The following is a 20,224-nucleotide window of genomic DNA, read 5'->3' as shown; positions in this document are numbered from 1 at the left end:
AACTTAATTTTTCATTCAGATCAACATGCTGCTGAACTTTAAGAAAGAGAAGCAAGAGTGCCCATGTCCCGACTACATCCAGGAACAGCTCCTTGACTTCCACGAAGACCTCATGATCCACTGTGGTAAGCTTACATTTACATACTGTTAACCAAACTTGCATGTGCATTGAGTGGTTAGCTAGGAGACTTGGGTTCAATTCCACCCTCGGCCATCTCTGTGTGGAGTTTGCATGTTCTCCCCGTGCATGCGTGGGTTTTCTCCGGGTACTCCGGTTTCCTCCCACATTCCAAAAACATGCTAGGTTAATTGGCCACTCCAAATTGTCCATAGGTATGAATGTGAGTGTGAATGGTTGTTTGTCTATATGTGCCCTGTGATTGGCTGGCCACCAGTTTAGGGTGTACCCCGCCTCTCGCCCAAAGACAGCTGGGATAGGCTCCAGCCTGTCTGCATTATCTTATATACAGCATCTCTGTCCTGTCAGGCATAGAGTTGGATGAAGATGGCGCTCTCCACAGCGACTGTGATTTCACCATTCGCGGTCGACTCATGTCGTTGGTGGAAAAAGTGTCTAACTTGAAGAAGAAGATGGCTAACCTTCCCACGGAAAAAGCAGATCGGAAACCAAGTACGTCCACTGTACATCAGCGTGTATCTATACACATATTGTACATACAGTACACATACTGTACGTATATTGCTGTATGCAAGATGTGCAATTCATCAGCATCCGTTTCTTCAGGTACGTTACAGCAGTTGGTTTCAGACACGATGGTTCGCTGGTCTCAGGAGTCGCTGATTGAGGATCCGGAGCTGGTCAGAGCCATGTTTGTCCTGTTGCACCGGCAGTACGACGGCATTGGAGGACAGGTTCTTGACTGTTGTTTATTTTTGAAATATCTGTATGTGCTAACTGTTAGCATTTCAATTGTATGTATGATTATCTTTAAAGCATACACACCATAACATGTAGTGCAGGATCCCTCACTTAAAACTACTACTAGTACTTTGTACTGCCAATTTGTGGTACTGTTTTGGAATAACGGTCTCAAAAGAATCATGAAGATGATAGAATGGTATGTCCCTGCCTAGGCCCGGGCGCTTCCCAAGACCTACACAATCAACTCTGTATCGATCGAGGAAACCATCAATTTGCTGGCCGCTTTAGGTCAGATCAGATCGCTGCTGAGTGTGCGCATGGGTAGAGAAGAGGAGAAACTTATGATCAGGGGTTTGGGGTGAGAAAAGCTGAAATCCCTTCTCATCTCATCCCATTTGTCAGACAATTTCCGCATCATCGTACACGTTGTGAGTAACCCTTCCTCTGCAGTGATATTATGAACAACAAGGTGTTCTACCAGCATCCTAATCTGATGAGAGCCCTGGGGATGCACGAGACGGTCATGGAGGTTATGGTGAACGTACTCAGTGGAGGAGACTGCAAGGTATAACGGTTAGCTCAAGGCGCTTTATACATGGAGCATGAAAATCCTAATTCATTGTTTAAGATTGGTTTAATGTTAGCATGCCAAAATAGGGAAAACGGGTGGCCTGTAAGAACATCACAATGTAACATTTTTGTTGTTTTGCAGGAAATCACCTTCCCTAAAATGGTGGCCAACTGTTGTCGCTTTCTTTGTTACTTCTGTCGAATTAGCCGTCAAAACCAGAAAGCGATGTTTGACCATCTGAGCTACCTACTGGAGAACAGTAGTGTTGGCCTTGGTAAGTCACTGTATGTGTATGTGTGTGTGTGTGTGGGGGGGGTGGGGGTAAAAGTGACTATAGGGGTGTTGTTTCATGTCTAGAGGGTCTAATTATGTTAAACTTATCATTTTTTGACTGAGGAAGGGGTAAAAGTGACTAAAAAGTGACTATAGGGGTGTTATTTCATGTCTAGAGGGCTCTAATTATGTTAAACTTATCATTTTGTGACTGTGGGGGGGTAAAAGTGACTAAAAGAGTGACTATAGGGGTGTTATTTCATGTCTAGATGGCTCTAATTATTTTAAACTTATCATTTTGTGACTGGTGGGAGTAAAAGTGACTAAAAAGTGACTATAGGGGTGTTATTTCATATCTAGATGGCTCTAATTATTTTAAACTTATCATTTTGTGACTGTGGTGGGAGTAAAAGTGACTAAAAAGGTGACTATAGGGGTGTTATTTTGTGTCTAGAGGGCTCTAATTATGTTAAACTTATCATTTTGTGACTGTGTGGGGGGTAAAAGTGACTAAAAAAGTGACTATAGGGGTGTTATTTCGTGTCTAGAGGGCTCTAATTATGTTAAACTTATCATTTTGTAACTGTGGGGGGGTAAAAGTGACTAAAAAAGGGACTATAGGGGCGTTATTTCATGTCTAGAGGGCTCTAATTATGTTAATTTTATCATTTTGTGACTATGGGGGGGAGTGACTAAAAAGCGACTATAGGGGTGTTATTTCATGTCTAGACGGCTCTAATTATGTTAAACTTATCATTTTGTGACGGGGGGGTAAAAGTGATTAAAAAAAGTGACTCGGGGTGTTATTTCATGTTTAGAGGGCTCTAATTATTTCAAACTTATTTTGTGACATATAATTTCACAAAATCACATCTTGCTATGAGAAACAAATCAGAAAGTCACTTCAAAAAGAATAATTCTCAGTCACTGACAGCTGTATATAATACTTTAATACTTAGCTTTTTCATGTAGGACATTAGTAAACAAACTACAATAAGATGTAGTACAGCGATGCAAACTCCAACCAGAAGATAGTAAAATGAATAATAAGGCTCAGCATCATAATCACAATGTTTGTGCTTCCACCGGGTGTTTTTCTAGGCATGCCCAGCTAAATGGCTGAAAGGTTGAGGTTTTACTTGTTTTACCTCTTGGTGCCCCCCTTTTAGCATCCCCATCGATGCGAGGATCCACCCCTCTCGATGTGGCTGCAGCATCGGTGATGGATAATAATGAACTTGCCCTTGCTTTGAGAGAGCCAGATTTAGAGAAGGTAAATGCACTTTTTATTTTGTGTGTTCCATGTTTGAAGCAATCTTGGAAAGATAATTCATCAGTGCATTGGTCTTTGCTAGTTTATCCCATTTTTAAAAAAAAACTTTCTTCTTAAATAATCCTTCAAAATGTTCTTGTAATATTATAACTTTATTCCCATAAATATTTTTCCCAACCTAATTTACCTCAAATTACTACTTTATTTTGTTAGTTTGTTGGTAATAGTGGGCCACATGATGGGCAAGTGGTTAGCATGTTGGCCCCACAGTCAGGAGATGAAGACCTGGGTTGCTCCAGATTGACTTTGGGCTACATGACAAATGTAGGGAGGAAGTACGTTGAGGATTTCAGCCATGATGATTTTCATGTTTAATTGAACTTGAATTGAACTTTTTTTTTTTTTGAACTAACATTGACAAAACACACTGAGTACCCTGAATGTTACATGGCCAGTTATGAAGTCATATTTTCTTCCCAGGTGGTGCAGTATTTGGCAGGCTGTGGACTGCAGAGCTGCACAATGCTGGTACGCAAAGGATATCCTGACATCGGCTGGAACCCCGTGGAAGGAGAACGCTACCTGGACTTCCTGCGCTTTGCCGTCTTCTGCAATGGTGACTGTTCTTATTCACAGGTTATTCATCATCAGATCAGCAGGACTGGCTTTCACGTATAGCTGGTTTCTCTGGGGCCAGGTGAGAGTGTGGAAGAGAACGCCAACCTCGTGGTGAGACTTCTGATTCGCCGACCGGAATGCTTTGGCCCCGCGCTTCGGGGAGAGGGTGGCGATGGGTTGCTGGCAACAATGGAAGGAGCAATTATGATTTCTCAGGATCCCTCTCGAGATGGTCCTTCTCCTACGTCAGAGAGCAGCAAGAACCTGTAAGAAAGTCTTTGCTTATTTTATTATAGTCAATCATGCCGCATATTTGCATGTGATCGCTATTCTGTTTACTATTTAGTACATTTAATAGAATTCTACTTACACTCAGTTGCTTTGTGGCTTTAAAATAAGTCACATGACATTCATTCTTTCATTCAATTAAATTTAACAGTTTTATTATTATTATGTCGCCCTGCAACTTAAAAAAAACGCATTTATTAAAAACAGAAAAATATACAAACTTTTTCAGTGCTTTGGTTCAGATTTTCTACAATAAAAGCTCTGATAAAACATTCCACTGTTCTCAAATATCTTAATTTTTATTTTCTGCACAAAATAAGATGAAAAATAAATAAACAAATCAAGAATAAAGAAAATCAATCAGTAATAAATAAATATAATAAGAAGAAGAAAACGGCAAATAATAAAAACTTAAGAAACCACATATAGTTGGTGGGTAGACAAATTATTTTTTTCAGATTAAAATGAACAAAGCATTATTAGAGCCCTGTAGACATGACAAAACACGACTATAGTCACATTTATACTCTTTTTATTTACAACATATTGCGCAACTGCAGGGTCTCGAGACACATGCTAACTCGCAAACTAGAGAGCTAGCGACCTAAACGGTAGCCTTCAAGTTATTTCCTTTAAACTTAAATAGCCAAAAACTTACCACTTCCACACGGATAGGGAGGATAACTATTAACAGTTATTTAACCTTTAACATGAACATTAATCAAACGTAATAATTTTTTCTGGGTACATGATACCATACAGCATCCATATCAAACTTGCGCGAGCCGCACTAACATTAAACTTTCATATCAAGGCAGGGGGCCTCAAAGTAGTGTCCTGCGGGCCACATTTGGCCCACGGGCCGCATGTTTGAGACCCCTGAGTTAAAATGTGATGAGCTGTGATTGTGACTCTATTGTTGTATTTGTGATAGCAGCGATGGGTCCAAGGAAGAAGATGACACCATTCACTTGGGGAATGCCATCATGACCTTCTACGCGGCTCTCATTGACCTGCTTGGACGTTGTGGCCCAGAGATGCATGTGAGTGACAAAACACACCCAAAGTCCGAGAACAGATCCTCATCTAATTGATCATTGTCGTTCTTCTGCATCAGCTGATACATGCCGGTAAAGGTGAAGCAGTCCGCATCAGAGCCATTTTAAGGTCTCTTATTCCCATTGAAGACCTTGTGGGTGTCATCAGCATTCCTTTCTCCATGCCGAGCCTCTCTAAAGGTAAATGCAGCACTGCTGTCATCATCATCACCATCACCATCATCATCGTCAGGAATCCTTTCCAATGTGTTCACATGCGTAGATGGGACGGTGTTGGAGCCAGACATGTCCGCTGGTTTCTGTCCGGATCATAAAGCTGCCATGGTTCTGTTTCTGGACCGGGTTTATGGTGTCGAAGACCAGAATTTCCTCCTCCACCTGCTGGAAGTGGGCTTCCTACCAGATCTCAGAGCTGCAGCTTCTTTGGACACTGTAAGTAGAGTCTGTAGATCCGCCACCGTTTTATTGTTGGAATTGATGTGGTGACGTGACCCTTACCTGACGGGAGGGAAAGACCGAGGAGCTGAGGTTGGAAGTGGTGACTTTGGAGAATAATAATTTTGGAGTTTGATTTTGTGGGACTGGATGTTGAACCCGTGGAAGATAATTGCACCAGGGAGAAGGGAGAACATACCAAGGACATACGTGTAGGGACACTGAAGGTCGATGTGTCACATAATGATGGTTTTAATCTTCACTTTGTTGACATAAGTCGTGTCCTGGCGCTTTAAACCAAAGAGATTCCCATTTAGCCTGTTCCGGTCTAACACATTCAGACATGCACTTTGATTTGGCCTCGGGTTCTCCACTCGGAATGCTTTTGGTGATCCTCCTTAATGGTTCTTTCATGTGGTTCTTATACTTTCCTCTCTGTGCTTCCTTGTCTCTGTGTTAGGTTGCTCTCAGTGCCACAGATATGGCTCTTGCCCTCAACAGGTACCTGTGTACGGCGGTGTTACCACTACTGACCAAATGTGCACCACTGTTCCACGGGACCGAGCCACATGCGTCACTGATCGATTCCCTCCTCCACACGGTTTACCGTCTGTCCAAAGGCTGCTGCCTTACCAAAGCACAGAGAGATTCTATTGAAGAATGTCTACTTGCAGTTTGCGGGTAAGAGGACTCAATAATAATGATAATGATAATCATTAGGATAATGATAATGATTTATATTATTATATATTATATTATATATAATATGTAATATTATATATAATAATATATATAATTATTATTATTATTTTAATTGGTTAAATAATAATATTGGTAGTAATAATAATAATTATTTAAAATAATAATTGTTACTAATAATAATAAACAAAATGGGTTAAATAATAATATTATTATTACACACAATAATATTACACACAACTCTCACAATAATAATAATAATAATAATAATTATTATTATTATTATTATTGCACACAATAATATTACACACAACTCTCACTATAATAATAAAATGATAATAATTATTATTATTACACACAATAATATTACACACAACTCTCAATAATAATAATATAATAATTATTGTATTATTATTATTGGTTACATGGTTACTGTAAATGAATTTATTCCTACTGTATCATGGCATTGTATCTCCACAGTAAGCTGAGGCCTTCCATGATGCAACATCTGCTGCGGAGGCTTGTGTTTGACATTCCTTTGCTTAGTGAACACACCAAGATGCCTTTGAAGGTGAGGACTCATTTCTCTTCATCTACCAATGTATTTTCTTCCATTATGGAAAAACATCATCAGTGCAAACGTAGTGACATACCGCATAGAATAACACTACGGAAGCCCACTAACATAGAAATAACATTTGGGAATCCATTTTGACTTGATTGAAACTATTATTTTGTTTGAGCATTTTCCACGGACGAGTTGAGAGTGAAAATCTACAGATTCAAGATGGAAACACTGATGATATTACCGCAAAAAAAAGAGCAGAGCTGCAGTGTTGGCAGATCATCGCAGATCATAACACACGCTTAACTGTCTTGACCTGAATATAAGACGACAATGTAACACAATCACAAAGTGTATGAGATAAGCTTGGAAGATGTTTCATTTTCATAAAGAATACACGTTCTTCTTTTTTGTCAACAGCTTTTGACCAATCACTTTGAGCGCTGTTGGAAGTATTATTGCCTGGCTGGAGGCTGGGCGAGTTTTGGAGCTGCATCCGATGAAGAGCTTCACCTTTCCAGGAAATTGTTCTGGGGAATATTTGATGCTCTCTCTCACAAGGTAGGCACACATTAGTAACTAAGGTAACTTATTGTCTAGTCTGTTTTGTTCCATTGGAGGGATGGTGGAGCTGGCCTGGTCACCAGTCAATCAGGGCATGTAGACAAAGGTAACCCTTTCACACGCCTGGATGGAATTCATGTGAGTCAACCACTGAACCAGGGGCGTCCAAACTTTTTCCACCTCGGGCCGCATATCCACAAGTTTCTGCTCTTACTGAGCAGCAGGGGGTGCTGCCGAGAGGCCCACCCGGATCCAAAGCAAGCACGAGTGAACAGTGCAGAACTAAGCTACTCAAGCTACTTAGAAGCATCCGCATTTGTTATGCTTGTCTCCTCTTAGTTGTATCAATCAACAAATAAGAAAAAGAATAAGTATTAATGTCCTTTTGAAATGAAAAATGGTCTTTTCTTCAGCCTTATGACCAGGAGCTGTTTAAACTGGCATTGTTATGCCTAAGTGCAGTAGCAGGAGCTCTTCCACCAGACTACATGGAGTCCAACTACATGGCCCTGATGGAGAAGCAGTCGTCCATGGACTCTGACGGAAACTTCACTCCCCGGCCTGCAGACACAGCAACGTATAAACCATACGCATTATTGTATTAGAATTATTATACGTATTATTGAGTTTCTAATGACAGAGGTGTCGTTCATGGTCACGTTTACAGTGGTACAGTGGTGCCTTGGTTAGCGTCATTAGTTTCCTTTCAGAAGGTCCGACTCAAGCCAAAACGGACTCTAATCAAGGCAAGTTTAGCCATAGAGAATAGAGCGAGGACTGTAACATCAAAACATGAAAAACATAAAAAATAAATAAACAAATCAAGAAAAAAGAAAATCAATCAATCAGTAATAAATAAATATAATAATAATAATAAAACGGCAAATAATAAAAACTTAAGAAACCACATATAGTTGGTGGGTAGACAAATTATTCTTTTCAGATTAAAATGAACAAAGCATTATTAGAGCCCTGTAGACATGACAAAACACGACTATAGTCACATTTATACTCTTTTTATTTACAACATATTGCGCAACTGCAGGGTCTTGAGACACATGCTAACTCGCAAACTAGAGAGCTAGTGACCTAAACGGTAGCCTTCAAGTTATTTCCTTTAAAGTTAAATAGCCAAAAACTTACCACTTCCACACGGATAGGGAGGATAACTATTAACAGTTATTTAACCATTAACATGAACATTAATCAAACGTAATAATTTTTTTCTGGGTACATGATACCATACAGCATCCATATCAAACTTGTTCTGGCCGCATTAAACTTTCATATCAAGGCGGGGGCCTCAAAGTAGTGTCCTGCGGGCCACATTTGGCCCGTGGGCCGCGTGTTTGAGACCCTTGCCTTACAGGCTGCCGTAGTGTCACAAGGTTCGCCTTGGGCATGTGATCCAAGATGGCCTCTGTGAACAAGTTTGTCTCGAGCGCCATATTGCATGTTAACCAGGCGAGCGAATGCAAACCAAGGCAAAATTTCAACATCAATTTCGGATGTTAACTGAAAACTGGGGTTAACCGAGGTACCACTGTATTTATCTTTATTTGACAATACCCAGGTTGATTAGTTTATACCGTGAAGTATTTGTACTAATTGAAGTACATTTGATAAGGAGAGCTTTTGCAATGTCATATTTACTTTGCTTTATGATTATGGTCTTTTCCAGTGTGACTATCCCAGAAAAACTGGATCTGGTCATAGCCAGATATGCAGAGCATAACCACGAGAAGTGGTGTTTGGAAAAGGTAAGTCATATCGGGTGCCTTTAATTGTCCAGTCCTAAATGAAATACTGTTACTCGGTTATGTTTGTTTTGCAGTTTTCCATTGGCTGGTCGTATGGGGAAAATATATGTGAAGCTTCCAGGAGCCACAATTTACTAAAGCCGTTTAAGGGGCTTGCTGAGAAGGTCATCTCCATCATAAATAATAATTTACATATAACAAACATTTTTGCTTTGCAGTGATAGTAGCAATGGAAACCATATGTTTAATAATAATTGTGTAATGTTGGTCTATTTTGATAGGATAAAGAGTTATACTACGGGCCAATCAGAGAGTCCCTGAAGACCATGCTTTGTTGGGGCTGGAGTATCAACAGGATCAGAGAGAGCGACGCTGCCAACCTCAATAACAAATCTCGTCGGATATCGCAGGTCAGCCAGGTATAAAACATCACGCCGGTGTCTGCACATATGAAACTTTCATCATAATGTTTAGCATCAATTTGAAAAGAATTTGGATGATATAAAATAATAATAACAATGATCATTTTGTCCCCAGCTTTCCTTTGAAGGAACTCAGATTTTCAACCCCAGTCCGATTGATATGAGCAATGTTACGCTCTCCAGAGACATGCAGGTACTACGCATATACACAAGTATATGTATGTATATATATACATTAGGGTGCATCAAAAAATACAATTATTGAATTTTGATATGGCTGGGTACTAAAAGTGTTCCAATATATGTAGAAACAACACATACAAAATATTTTTCCAATACATGATTATTTAGGGGTGCCACCATACATCTGTTTTTGTGGAATAAAGTGGTGAACAGTTCAATGGTCGCCATGGAGATTTGAGGTCAGCAAAGACTGCAGCTCAAGAACTCTAAGGTGATCTTTATATGTTTTTGTTGGTATTTATACTCCTATTACATATTACTAGCAAATTTGTGGTTTTGTCTTTGTAATTTGAATGATTTGTAGTCATATTTATAGGTATTTAGTGCTCATTGCCTCGACTGTAGCTAGCATTAGCTAATGCTAATGACAGTTAGCTAATAGCAGAGCAAGCATAACATCAACAACAGTAATATAGAGTAGACAGTATTACTGATGCCTCATATTTATTGAGAGTAGTACTGTAGTCCTACATAAGGTGGTATACACTTGTCCATTTATTATTTTAGGTACACAACAACTAGTTCCTTTCAGACTAGCAGTCGCAGCTTGGTCTTTGGTCTGGGCCCCCTTTGATAACCCTATAGAAAATGATGCTGTATAGAAGTTCATTGTACTCAACATTTCCACGTCAACTTTTTGGCAATTAGACTAAAAATTGCACATTTTCTGAAATTTTACAAAAGTTTATGTGTGAGGTGGCACCCCTAAATCTCAATGGATTTCCTCAAAACTTTGCAAAAGACATTTTTATGTTCATTAGAAAAAAATTGAATGCCAGCCAAATTGATATTAATTTCCCATTCAAATTTGATGCACCCTAATATACATAGTATATATACTGTAATATATAGCATATATTCTATATACAATATGTACAATTGGATTAAATTATTCAGTATATTTGTAATTATCCACAAGAAAAACACCATAATGACTCCAAGTATTAGATGGTTGGAGATGTTCTGTGGAACAGTTACAGTACATGTTGTGTTTTTCAGTCAATGGCAGAGCTGCTTGCAGAGAACTATCATAACATCTGGGCCAGGAAGAAGAAAATGGAGCTGGAAGCCAAAGGTGTGGTATGGCCAATACGTCTCACACGTGACTCTTTACTTTATTTCAGCAGGAGAACTCCAGTATGTTAAGATCAGACATACTGTATGATTCAAGAAACTCCGACTAACGCCTTTTGCACAGCTGCTCCAAGTCTGTGGAATGGAATGGAGCGTGGGTTTTCTCCGGGTACTCCGGTTTCCTCCCACATTCCAAAAACATGCTAGGTTAATTGGCCACTCCAAATTGTCCATAGGTATGAATGTGAGTGTGAATGGTTGTTTGTCTATATGTGTCCTGTGATTGGCTGGCCACCAGTCCAGGGTGTACCCCGCCTCTCACCCGAAGACAGCTGGGATAGGCTCCAGCACCCCCCGCGACCCTCGTGAGGATAAGCGGTAGAAAATGAATGGATGGATGGATCCAGGCACTTGCTTTTCATCTGGAAAAATTCAACCACACACCACACTGTACAGCAGGGGTGTTCAAAGTGCAGCTCGGGGGCCATTTCTGGTCCACCACACACCACTCCCCTAATAAGCAGAGTCCTGGCATGGAATGAAGACCTAGAAATGTCACCTTTGCGTGATGATCTTTTTTGATTCACGTTTCCGGCATACGTGGTCTTAACCAGGACCAAGCAGAACTGGAACTGGTATAGTCCTTCACAGGTAGACTTCCTATATTCTCATCGTTTTTTGTCTTTGTACCTCAGGTGGAGGAAATCACCCCTTACTGGTCCCCTTTGATACAATGACTGCCAAAGAGAAATTAAAGGACAGACAAAAAGCACAAGACATGCTGAAGTTCCTCCAGATTAATGGTTACACGGTGTCGAGGTAAGACCGTTTTTTTTCTACACTTTGCGTTGACAGTGTATGTCCATACACCGCAGTGGGCCAGCATCATTTCATCATCATCGGAAAATAGTCATCATGTGAAAACCCTGTTTCGGTTTGGGTGTAAGCAGTGGGATTCAGTTTGCTTGGGAAAACTTGTTTTCTGGTATAACTGTTTGTGTTTTGGTCCGATAACTCGATTGATCCAAAAAAGCTTCAGATAAGTGGACTAAGAAATAATCATTAGGAGCATTTCCAAGCCAACTGTACCGAACTAACTGAAGCAATGGCCGCCGTTGATCCTTCTGTTGAATGTCATAAACAGCAATACTTCTACAAGACTGTGTATCCTTTTAGGGGGGTGAAATTGCAGGAGTTGGACACGCCAGCCATAGAGAAGCGCTTTGCATACACCTTCCTTCAGCAGCTCATCAAAAATGTAGACCAGGCCCACCAGCACATGATGGACTTTGGTGAGACTCTTTGGTCTTCATTTCAGCGTGCTTGAGATTTGGCAAATTGAATTTAATCCCTTTTAATCTGTTCAAGGAGGGGTAGTTCTTGGAAAAAGAAAAAGAAAAAATAAAGTACAAAAATCAAAACTAACCAACTTCTAATGATTAGCCAATATCATGTTTGAAATATGAATTGTGTGAAAGGATGCAAAGCAACACATGTAGTACTTTGCAAATACACAGAAGGGGTTGAACAATTTGGGTATTTTTGATCTTCTGTAGACATGGAAACACGACCCAAAGGAGGGACGATTCCTCATGAACAGCAAATGAAGTTCTTTGGAAAGGTGGGAACGTGACTGTCTTACATCGGAAGTCAGTATTTACGACCAAACTAATGCAAGCGTGTTACCAATTGTGAAAAAAACTCCACAGATTGTCTTGCCGTTGGTGGACCAGTACTTCAAAAACCATCGTCTGTACTTCCTGTCCACGTCCATCCATCCCATCAGCAGTGGCGGACATGCCTCCAACAAGGAGAAAGAAATGGTGACAAGGTATTGTGATAAGCAAAACCCACCAAGTAAACCGTACTGGCGCTTCAGGAGTGGAATGGATTTTGTGTCCCATTCTTCATTGTTTTTTCTCTTCAATGTGTCACAACCGTTTTTTCTGCTTTCCTTCCTGATTCTTCTTTTTCAATTGATTTTCTTCCAGTCTTTTCTGCAAACTGGGAGTACTTGTCAGAAATAGGATATCCTTGTTTGGTAAGAATGGTTTGTGGATGTTGCTTGCACTTCTGACCATAATGGCCCTAACCCCCATCCAGTCTCACCCCCTCCCCCCATACCTGTTTTTATGATGTATGAGTGTTGACCACAAACAGCATGTGCTCAGGTTGGATGAGTCCAGTACAAATCATTTGATGAAGATGAATGTGATGGTTATGAACTGCTATGCTATAATGATGATGGTTACTCAGCCATGCGTATTTGCTCCTTATTTTGTTTGTTTTCTTTCTTTCTTTCGGCTTTTTCCTGATTACGGAATGCAGTGCGCAATAGCTGATTTCATTCATTCATTCATTTTCTACCGCTTTTCCTCACGAGGGTCGCGGGGGGTGCTGGAGCCTATCCTGCTGGAGGGTCTTGGTGGCCAGCCAATCACAGGGCACATATAGACAAACAACCATTCACACTCACATTCATACCTATGGACAATTTGGAGTCACCCAATTAACCTAGCATGTTTTTTGGAATGTGGGAGTAAATCGGAGTACCCGGAAAAAACCCACGCATGCACGGGGAGAACATGCAAACTCCACATGAACCCTGGTCTCCTCAATAGCTGATTTGTTTTGACTCTTTCTATTGATCCTGAAAGAAATTGTTCTTGATGGATGAGTTACTTTGATCACTGATCATCAGGGGAAGATCCCCTGTCGAAATAAAGAGCACAGCGACTTCATAGAACATTTCATAGAATGGCTTGAACGGAGTGAGACTTTTGTCAGTCATACATCCCAAGAGTAGGCCTTTGTGAGGAACAATGCAAGGTGACATTGTCCAAATTAGGAGGAAAAAACGATAATTGCAAAGCCAACAGCTGTGGGAATGAGCAATATTAATTTTATTATCAATACCCATATTTTTCAATCTTTTCACCTCCAATTACCAATTTCAATGTATACTTGCTGTGTAGGTTTGCCAGAGCATAGCATCCATTTTTGCTTGTTCATTGTGCTTGGTGACTTGACTCCTAAAATATGTTTTTAATCAGGACGTCCTTTTTCCTTTCACAGGTAACAACGCCACATCCATTGTCAACTGTTTGCAGATACTCGGGCAAAGTCTGGATGCCAGGTAGGGTACATTATGTATGTGGGATGAGAAAGATCTCAGAATGGACACATCACGTTTGTTTTCATACTTTGGATAGGAATACCTTTTTAATGCCACTTTGTCATACATGGATATTATACTCGGACATTCTCCAAAATGGCCATTCTCAAACTCTCCCTACAGTTTAATTCAAATCTGATCCAGATTGAGAGCTAAGGTGTGATTGAAATGAACATTCAATACAGAAAATATCACAGATTAGCCGTACGTAGGGTTTTATCACATGTACGTCCCTATTAGGATTGAACATCATATTGTCAGTACTCTATTGTCAGTACTATTTACTATAAGTATCAGAAACATATGGCTGACAGAGCCCAACAAAGTGTGATGTTCTATCAGGACAGTGATGAAGACAGGATTGGAGTCGGTCAAGGCTGCCCTGCGGTCCTACTTTGCCAGTGCAGCAGAGGATCTGGAGAAGACCCAAGAGAACCTGAAGCATGGACAGTTCACTCACAGCAGAGAGCAGCCGAGAGGAGCCACCCAGATCATCAACTACACCACCTTTGGTCTGCTTCCCATCCTGTCTGCTTTGTTCCAACACATTGGACACAACTCCTTTGGAGAAGATCTAATATGTACGTATACACAGATTTATTTATATTGATCTAACATGTATGTATACACATATTTATATTGATTTAATATGTACGTATACCCATATTTATTTATATTGATTTAATATGTATGTGTGCACATTTATTTGTATTGATTTAATATGTACGTATACACATATTAATTTATATTGATCTAATATGCATGTATATCATATTTATATTGATTTAATATGTACGTATATACATATTTATTTAATATGTGTGTATATACATATTTCTTTATATTAATCTAATATATTTGTATATACATATTTATTTATGATTTAATATGTACATATATAGATATTTATTTATATTGATTTAATATGTACGTATGCACATATTCATTTAATTAATATGTATGTATATACGTATTTATTTATATTGACCTAACATGTACGTATATACATATTTATTTATATTGACCTAATATGTACATATATACATATTTATTTATATTGACCTAATATGTACATATATATACATATTTATTTATATTGATTTAATATACACGTATACACATATTTATTTATTTATTATTTATGTACATATTTATTGATTGATATAATATGTACATATACACATATTTATTGATGTGTCCATATGTACACATATTACTAATATTTTTGCTTCCTTTGTATGACATTTGACTGAGATGTCAATGATGAGTTTGTGTTTTTTTTTATCTCAGTGGATGATGTCCAGGTTTCCTGCTACAGAATCCTGAAAAGCCTTCACTTTCTGGGAACCAATGAAAGCATCTATGTGGAAAAGTATGTATGTACAGTATACTAGTATGTCATTTCAATGTATTGGTGTGTATAAAAAGGAGAACATTGTGAGTACAAGCGGCCGAAATGAGATAAGGCCAAAACCAAGTCATCCAGGAGAGACTCCAATCTGGTCAGGATGGCTCCCGGACGCCTCCCTGGGGAGGTGTTGAGGGAACGTCTGATCGGTAGGAGGCCTCGGGGAAGACCTAGGACACGTTGGAGAGACGATGTCTCCCAACTGGCCTGGGAATCCCTCTGGATCCGCAAGGAGGAGCTGCATGAAGCTCACCAATAGAAACTTACCAGTAAATATTCTAGTAAAATCAGCTTCTCAGTCCTTTTAATCTTGTAGTCTACTTAGGTGCAAAACCTCCAACGGATTAGAGAGAAACAATGTTAATAATTCCGATCTTGTCTCCTCAGGCATCGGCCAGCATTAGGGAAGTGTTTGGCTTTCTTCACAACAGCTTTTCCAGTTGCATTCCTTGAACCTCACATCAACAAGTTCAACAGCGTCTCCATCTACAACAGCCAAAGAGCAAAAGACAGAGCAGGTACAGCTTATTTAACGCTCACATTTGGACCATTAAGATAATAACAGCTCCACAGATCTTGCATAAACTCAGATAGGTTTCAATTCCATGAAAAATGTCCCGGGTGCGACCAAAGGTGTCATTGAAAACCATGATTTGATCATCGGGTGGCATTTTGCCCTTGAAAAATGATGGGTCCTCTAATATTGAGAGCCAGATATTACAAAATATATGTAATATATATATATATAGTATGTGGGCTAGTGAAAATACATGCAAACGCTTCATGTTGACACACCAGTCAATCGGAGAGATGCAATCTGATGTCTCAAGATTAGCAGAGCAGTTGTGATGATAACTTGAAGGTCATGGTGATCAATGACCAGATAATCAAACGGCTGCCACGTGAGCTATTGCATACTGTATCTTTCACTTCATATTTCGTCTCAAATGCAGATATAATGCAGGAATGCATAAAAGTACGTTTTGATAAGCTCTGCATAATGTTGGTACACAACCTCAAGTTAATTCATCTCTATAATCTTGTTTTTGAACTATTCCTCTCTTGCAGCTCTTGGCCTGCCAGGACAGGTTGTCGATGTTTGTCCATTGATTCCAAATTTGGAGAAGTCTCTGGATGAGATCATGGAGGTGGCAGAGTCTGGCATGAAATACCCCCAAGTACCTCATGTCATGGAGGTATGCTTCCGGTGCATTTTTGCTTAAAATAATATTTATATTTTGAAAATACTGAGGGCGGCAGTGGTTAGGGCGCAGACCTCACAGCTAGGAGACCAGGGTTCAATTCCATGTTCTCCCCGTGCATACGTGGGTTTTCTCCGGGTACTCCGGTTTCCTCCCACATTCCAAAAACATGCTAGGTTAATTAGCGACTCCAAATTATCCATAGGTATGAATGTGAGTGTGAATGGTTGTTTGTCTATATGTGCCCTGTGATTGGCTGGCCACCAGTCCAGGGTGTACCCCGCCTCTCGCCCAAAGACAGCTGGGATAGGCTCCAGCACCCTTGTGAGGAAAAGCGGTAGAAAATGAATGAATGAATGAAAATATAAAATATAATCTAGTGGGTGCAAAAATGCACTTCACAGCTAGGAGACCAGGGTTCAATTCCACTCTCGGCCATCTCTGTGTGGAGTTTGCATGTTCTCCCCGTGCATGCGTGGGTTTTCTCCGGGTACTCCGGTTTCCTCCCACATTCCAAAAACATGCTAAGTTAATTAGCGACTCCAAATTGTCCATAGGTATGAATGTGAGTGTGAATGGTTGTTTGTCTATATGTGCCCTGTGATTGGCTGGCCACCAGTCCAGGGTGTACCCCGCCTCTCGCCCGAAATGAATGAATGAAAATGCTGACGTTGCGCTTAAGTAACCAATTATAGAAAGCTGTCCAAATTCAGACTATGACATTTTTCTTAGCACTTTGTCTTTTGCTTGTATGTAAATGATTTGACATGTTGGTGTATTCATACAGGTGGTTTTGCCAGTTTTGTGCAGCTACATGTCTCACTGGTGGGAACACGGACCAGAGAACAAACCAGAAAACGACCCAGAGAACGCTGACTGCTGCTGCACATCTGTGACTTCCGAACATATGAACATGTTGCTGGGAAACATCTTAAAGATCATCTACAACAACCTGGGGATCGATGAGGGGGCTTGGATGAAAAGACTGGCTGGTAAACCTGAAGACACTCCATGGACGCTGGTGTGGAAAAGGCTTGCCCACTTCCGGATTTCTTTCTTTTGCATGTTTGTCACACTTAAATGATCATCACATTTCAATGTTAGTCAACGACAACGCAAGTGAACACAAAGTTTGGTTTTTAAAAATAAAAATTTTTATTATTCAAGGAATGCGTAGGTAAGAAAATGTCTCTCTCCTTCTTCTCCTTCTTTCCTCCAGTCTTTTCTCTGCCAATCATCAGCAAGGCTAAAGCCCCTTTACTCAAGACGCACTTTCTGCCTCTGATGAAGAAGCTCAGAAAGGTGAGTGGTGTGTTCGTGTTCACCGGACACTTACAAGGGATTGGTTATTGTGTAGGGTGTCATGTAATATTTCATACATTCATTCATTTTCTACCACTTATCCTCACGAGGGTTGCGGGTGTGCTGGAGCCTACCCCAGCTGTCATCAGGCGAGAGGCTGGTGGCCAGCCAATCACAGGGCACATATAGACAAACAACCATTCACACTCCCATTCATACCTATGGACAATTTGGAGTCTCCAATTAACCTAGCATATTTTTGGAATGGGGGAGGAAACCGGAGTACGGGGGAGAACATGCAAACTCCACACAGAGATGGCCGAGGGTGGGATTGAACTCATGTCTCATAGCTGTGAGGTCTGCACGCTAACCACTCAATCACCGTGCAGCCCTTATGTAATATTTAATTCATTCATTTTCTACTGCTTATCCTCACGAGGGTTGCGGGCGTGCTGGAGCCTATCCCAGCTGTCTTGGGGCGAGAGGCGGGGTACACGCTGGACTGGTGGCCAGCCAATCACAGGGCACATATAGACAAACAACCATTCACACTCACATTCATACCTATGGACAATTTGGAGTCACCAATTAACTTAACATGTTTTTGGAATGGGGGAGGAAACCGGAGTACGGGGGAGAACATGCAAACTCCACACAGAGATAGCCGAGGGTGGGATTGAACTCGGGTCTCATAGCTGTGAAGTCTGCGTGCAAACCACTCGATCACCGTGCAGCCCTTATGTAATATTTCAAATACGTAATATTTCTACATTCTCAGTTGAAACTTCAGTAAGGTTAAGAGTACTAAGTACTAAGAACAGTACCAACAGCCATTGGGGGGGACCTTTGGGAACCAGAGTGCACATCCGATGTTTGATTCCCAATGACTTCCATACATGATGCCCCTCATGCTTGGTCTTATCATTGTTTCTACGTTTTGCATGTAGAAAGCAGCGGTGGTGTTGATGGACGAGGAGCAGAGCAAGGCAGAGGGGAGGGGGGAGATGTCTGAAACTGAGCTTCTTATTATGGACCAATTCTCTGTGCTGGTCAGAGACCTTTATGCCTTTTACCCGCTCCTCATACGGTTTGTCGACTACAACAGGTAAAGTCAAACATGAATGGATGTCCTAAATAATATTAAGAACAACAAATATTCAAAATGGAAACAAATCAAGTCCTTCCTATGTTGACAGGGCCACATGGCTGAAAGAGTCTAACCCAGAAGCTGAGGTGCTGTTCCGTATGGTGGCTGAAGTTTTCATCTTCTGGGCAAAGTCTCATGTACGACATTCGTTTGGGAAGATGCAAACACAACACCATGAAAAACCGTCTTTGGTTGTAGAATTCCACTCAGATGTTTACTGTACTTTGAGCCGTCCCGCAACAAACCTTGAACCAGATCTTGTCCTGTCTCTTCTCTGCAGAACTTCAAAAGAGAGGAGCAAAATTTTGTGGTTCAGAACGAAATCCACAACATGTCCTTCCTCATCTCTGATTCCAAGTGTAAGATGTCAAAGGTACGATAGAAAACGTGCATAAGACCTCATAAATATGTTTTTGACATCATTACAGGATCCGCTTCTGTTCCAGTCCCTACTGTGTACGTATGTTGACCTCCAATCTTAAACCCGCACCACAGGGAATAGTTTCAGAGCAGGAGAGGAAGAAGCTCAGGAGGAAAGGGGACCGATATTCGATGCAGACCAGTTTGATTGTAGCGACTCTGAAGCGTCTGCTGCCTGTTGGACTCAACGTTTGTGCTCCTGGTGAACAAGAGCTGATTGCTCTGGCTAAGAACCGATTCATCCAGGTAGTACAATAAGTTGTTTCATATTTAGCTCTGTGCTCCACAATTTGGATCAAACAGTGACTAGAACATTGCCTCCTCTGTTCTTGACAGAAAGATACTGAGGATGAGGTCCGTGAAGTCATCAAAAATAACCTGCATCTGCAGGGAAAGGTACAAATACTCACAAGAGATGCTATCAATAGCCACGTTTACATGAGTTTTTCTCTTTTTGAATGACCTTTCCGAAAGCAATGGTATACATGGAAAGGAATATTCCAATCGCTATAACCAACCAGAATAGTCAATGGGGCATGCCCAGTAAAGCGTGAACACCAACATCACGTGATACCGACTTCCTCGAGTTTTTCTTTCACTTGTTGGAATAACTCCGTATTGCCAGTTTTTCCTTCGTCCAGTCTTGAAATTTAGTTTAAATCAAAAACAAACTTTGCTTAGCAGTCCAGTGCTGATTGGTCACCTCCATTTTTTTTTAATCGAAGAATGTCTCGAGCTGCGTGTTACGTCATATCTCAGCATTCGCTGAAAGAACGGACCCGGGAACAGGAAAAGATAAAGTTCAATCTTGCTAATATTTTATAATTAAACTCGGGACATGTTT

At 40.5% G+C, this 20,224-nt stretch overlaps 1 protein-coding gene across 8 annotated transcripts in view; it reads left to right on the top strand.

Moving 5' to 3' along the window:
- The window catches only part of ryr2a (ryanodine receptor 2a (cardiac)), a 75,428-nt gene that overhangs the window by 33,066 nt on the left and 22,138 nt on the right, over positions 1–20,224 (top strand). For 4 of the 8 annotated variants that reach the window (XM_058061895.2, XM_058061893.2, XM_058061894.2 and 1 more), the window contains exons 41-78: positions 20–125; positions 488–631; positions 746–873; positions 1,096–1,241; positions 1,334–1,448; positions 1,596–1,728; positions 2,897–3,000; positions 3,481–3,616; positions 3,698–3,884; positions 4,841–4,949; positions 5,024–5,144; positions 5,227–5,396; positions 5,860–6,080; positions 6,579–6,669; positions 7,084–7,224; positions 7,641–7,804; positions 8,909–8,987; positions 9,062–9,151; positions 9,269–9,406; positions 9,525–9,602; positions 10,652–10,727; positions 11,422–11,545; positions 11,903–12,018; positions 12,283–12,347; positions 12,436–12,557; positions 12,718–12,767; positions 13,802–13,862; positions 14,244–14,482; positions 15,192–15,273; positions 15,697–15,827; positions 16,378–16,505; positions 17,299–17,503; positions 17,731–17,813; positions 18,761–18,918; positions 19,010–19,097; positions 19,241–19,333; positions 19,456–19,626; positions 19,717–19,776. In XM_058061895.2, coding sequence (XP_057917878.2) covers positions 20–125; positions 488–631; positions 746–873; positions 1,096–1,241; positions 1,334–1,448; positions 1,596–1,728; positions 2,897–3,000; positions 3,481–3,616; positions 3,698–3,884; positions 4,841–4,949; positions 5,024–5,144; positions 5,227–5,396; positions 5,860–6,080; positions 6,579–6,669; positions 7,084–7,224; positions 7,641–7,804; positions 8,909–8,987; positions 9,062–9,151; positions 9,269–9,406; positions 9,525–9,602; positions 10,652–10,727; positions 11,422–11,545; positions 11,903–12,018; positions 12,283–12,347; positions 12,436–12,557; positions 12,718–12,767; positions 13,802–13,862; positions 14,244–14,482; positions 15,192–15,273; positions 15,697–15,827; positions 16,378–16,505; positions 17,299–17,503; positions 17,731–17,813; positions 18,761–18,918; positions 19,010–19,097; positions 19,241–19,333; positions 19,456–19,626; positions 19,717–19,776 — 4,653 coding nt within the window. The remainder of the gene's footprint in view (positions 1–19; positions 126–487; positions 632–745; positions 874–1,095; positions 1,242–1,333; positions 1,449–1,595; positions 1,729–2,896; positions 3,001–3,480; positions 3,617–3,697; positions 3,885–4,840; positions 4,950–5,023; positions 5,145–5,226; positions 5,397–5,859; positions 6,081–6,578; positions 6,670–7,083; positions 7,225–7,640; positions 7,805–8,908; positions 8,988–9,061; positions 9,152–9,268; positions 9,407–9,524; positions 9,603–10,651; positions 10,728–11,421; positions 11,546–11,902; positions 12,019–12,282; positions 12,348–12,435; positions 12,558–12,717; positions 12,768–13,801; positions 13,863–14,243; positions 14,483–15,191; positions 15,274–15,696; positions 15,828–16,377; positions 16,506–17,298; positions 17,504–17,730; positions 17,814–18,760; positions 18,919–19,009; positions 19,098–19,240; positions 19,334–19,455; positions 19,627–19,716; positions 19,777–20,224) is intronic. The other 4 variants (XM_058061896.2, XM_078788904.1, XM_058061898.2 and 1 more) reach the window with 2 other exon arrangements.

This window comes from Doryrhamphus excisus, linkage group LG2 (genome assembly GCF_037039965.1).
Source record: "Doryrhamphus excisus strain RoL-2023G ecotype Guam linkage group LG2, RoL_Dexc_Guam_v1.1, whole genome shotgun sequence".
In the NCBI taxonomy this organism is placed as follows: domain Eukaryota; kingdom Metazoa; phylum Chordata; class Actinopteri; order Syngnathiformes; family Syngnathidae; genus Doryrhamphus; species Doryrhamphus excisus.
This window is presented reverse-complemented; position numbering and strand designations above follow the sequence as displayed.